The following is a 2083-nucleotide window of genomic DNA, read 5'->3' as shown; positions in this document are numbered from 1 at the left end:
GTCGTTTCCCGGGCGGCCGCGGTTTTACATCATTTGTATTTGGTGATGTAAATTTCATCACGAAGCTTTCAACTTTACGATGAAAATTATTTTATATATGTATCATCTGTTGGAGCAGCGCTTTTTGCTCTCAAAGCTTTAAAAGTTGGTTATTTTTACGTATGGACCATCTAACGGAGAGCGCGACGGCACATCCCCGCGAAGCACGCTCTGCACCTCTGCGGTAGACACGTCACCCCGGGCTAATCATCAACACGCTACATGTAAGTTGGTGTGCGACGAACAAACAGCGGCATGGCGCGCTATGACGTGCCCGAGCACGTTGGTGCGTTACAAATACAGTTAACTAATTCGTAGGCGAACGTCGGCGGCACATATATCCTCCTGCTGCGCCGGCGATCGGCCGCACGGCAGGCCTGCAAGGCCGGTGGCCATGGCAGCTCGAACGGGTACGCCGCACCGGCGTACCTGTTCCTCTCATGCGCCCGCTCCACCTCCAGCGTCTCGAGATCGACAGAGACAATCCATGTCTCCTCCTGTGGTGTCACGAGGATGTACCTCGTACTCGCGGATACGATCTTGCCAGGTCGCTGGAAGTACGTCTCCTCGCGCCCCGGCTGCCCGCAGGTCGCCTCCGGCAGGCTTACGACCTTCTCGGCCACCCACTCGCCGCTGCCCTGGAGCTGCACGAAGACCGTGAGGTCATTGTTGACCATCACGCGGACAACGCGCAGCGCGCCATCGTGGCCGCCAATGACACGGAAGGCTGAAGATTCCTCCGGCATGCCCATGACCGTACACGGGAACTCGACGAGCGAGAACTCGAGGGTGGTCTCGTCGAGGGCCAGCACGACGCTCTCACGCTCCATCCTCCAGTAGAGTGAAGAACGCGCGCGCCCTATGAAACTGATTAAGGCATACTCTGGAATGGACACGTCGTTCTCGGCCGCGATCTGCCAGCCGCCTTCACTGCCGGAGGAGAACACGGAGGCACGGGGTGTGCCGCGGCCATCCTCGAAATCATGGCTTTCGTAGCCCACGGCGAGCACCCGAAAGTTCGACATGGTGATGAAGCCGCCACCAGACTCGTCCACGGCGACGCCGTCGAGCAGGAACACGCCGAGGAACAGGCGGGAGCCAGCCTCGTCCGAGCAGAGGATCGTCTGGTACGTCCGCGTGAGCGGGTCGCAGACGACCATGTCGGAGAAGTGGAGCTCCGAGTACCACGTTCTGTAGGTTATCCTGTGCCAGACGATATTCCTCCGGTAGAGCAGCAGGAGGCTCCCGCGGCTGTCCCCGAGCTCCCAAGGCAACGAGCGGTCGCCCTCCGGGAGGAAATCGAGGGCGAGGCGGCGTCTGTCGATGGCATCGGCCGTCGAGGGGTCCGGCACGTAGACATGGTTGCTGTTCCCGTCGGGCGGCGGCTCCTTGAAGCTGGGGTCGACGACGTGGTGGTGGCCTGGCACGTGGGCCGCGTGGAGGGAGCGGAACCGGGCGAGGAAGGCGGCGGCCGCGACGATGCGGCGCCAGCGCTTGCAGGTGAAGGCGGCGCGGAGGAGGGCGAGGGAGGAGCCTACGCGCAGGAGGACGAGCTCGAGGAGGTGGTCGGGGATGTGGTGCACGCCCGTTGGCCCTGGCGGGATCGGCTCGCGCCTCGGCGCTCTCTTGGGCTTGCCGTTGCTGCGCCGGCGGCGGCCGCGACGCGCCCCCTTGTTCGCCATCGACGCTGAACTCGCTTGAGGGGAATAGATCCTCTCGTCTCGACACGACTGAATGGGTCTTATAAATTGATTCTGTGACAAGCGCAAACGTGTTGTTGACTTGTTGTTAGCTCAATGCAGAATGGGTCTTGTAAAGTTACCCAGTGGCGCAAATTCGAGCATACGCGTCTCCGTGTCTCCCACAGGATGGGCCTTTTAAGGGAAAGGTAACTTGCCTCCCACGGAACTTAACTTCTTAACAGATTTCTCAAAAAAAAACTTAACTTCTTAACACTGCTTTTTCGTTACCCTAAAAAAAAACACTGCCTTTTCGTTTTCTGAAATTCCAGTCATACCGTGAGGAAAACGCAGAGCTACAGAAT

At 59.2% G+C, this 2083-nt stretch overlaps 1 protein-coding gene across 1 annotated transcript; it reads right to left on the bottom strand.

Moving 5' to 3' along the window:
- Nucleotides 1-274: 274 nt before the first annotated feature.
- Nucleotides 275-1874, bottom strand: LOC123124704 (uncharacterized). Its single transcript, XM_044545278.1, has one exon. It carries the CDS (start codon nucleotides 1719-1721, stop codon nucleotides 303-305), a length of 1419 nt encoding a protein of 472 aa, XP_044401213.1. The 5' UTR covers nucleotides 1722-1874; the 3' UTR covers nucleotides 275-302.
- Between the last annotated feature and the right edge of the window lie 209 nt (nucleotides 1875-2083).

Source organism: Triticum aestivum, chromosome 5D (assembly GCF_018294505.1).
Source record: "Triticum aestivum cultivar Chinese Spring chromosome 5D, IWGSC CS RefSeq v2.1, whole genome shotgun sequence".
NCBI classification, from domain to species: Eukaryota; Viridiplantae; Streptophyta; class Magnoliopsida; order Poales; family Poaceae; genus Triticum; species Triticum aestivum.
This window is presented reverse-complemented; position numbering and strand designations above follow the sequence as displayed.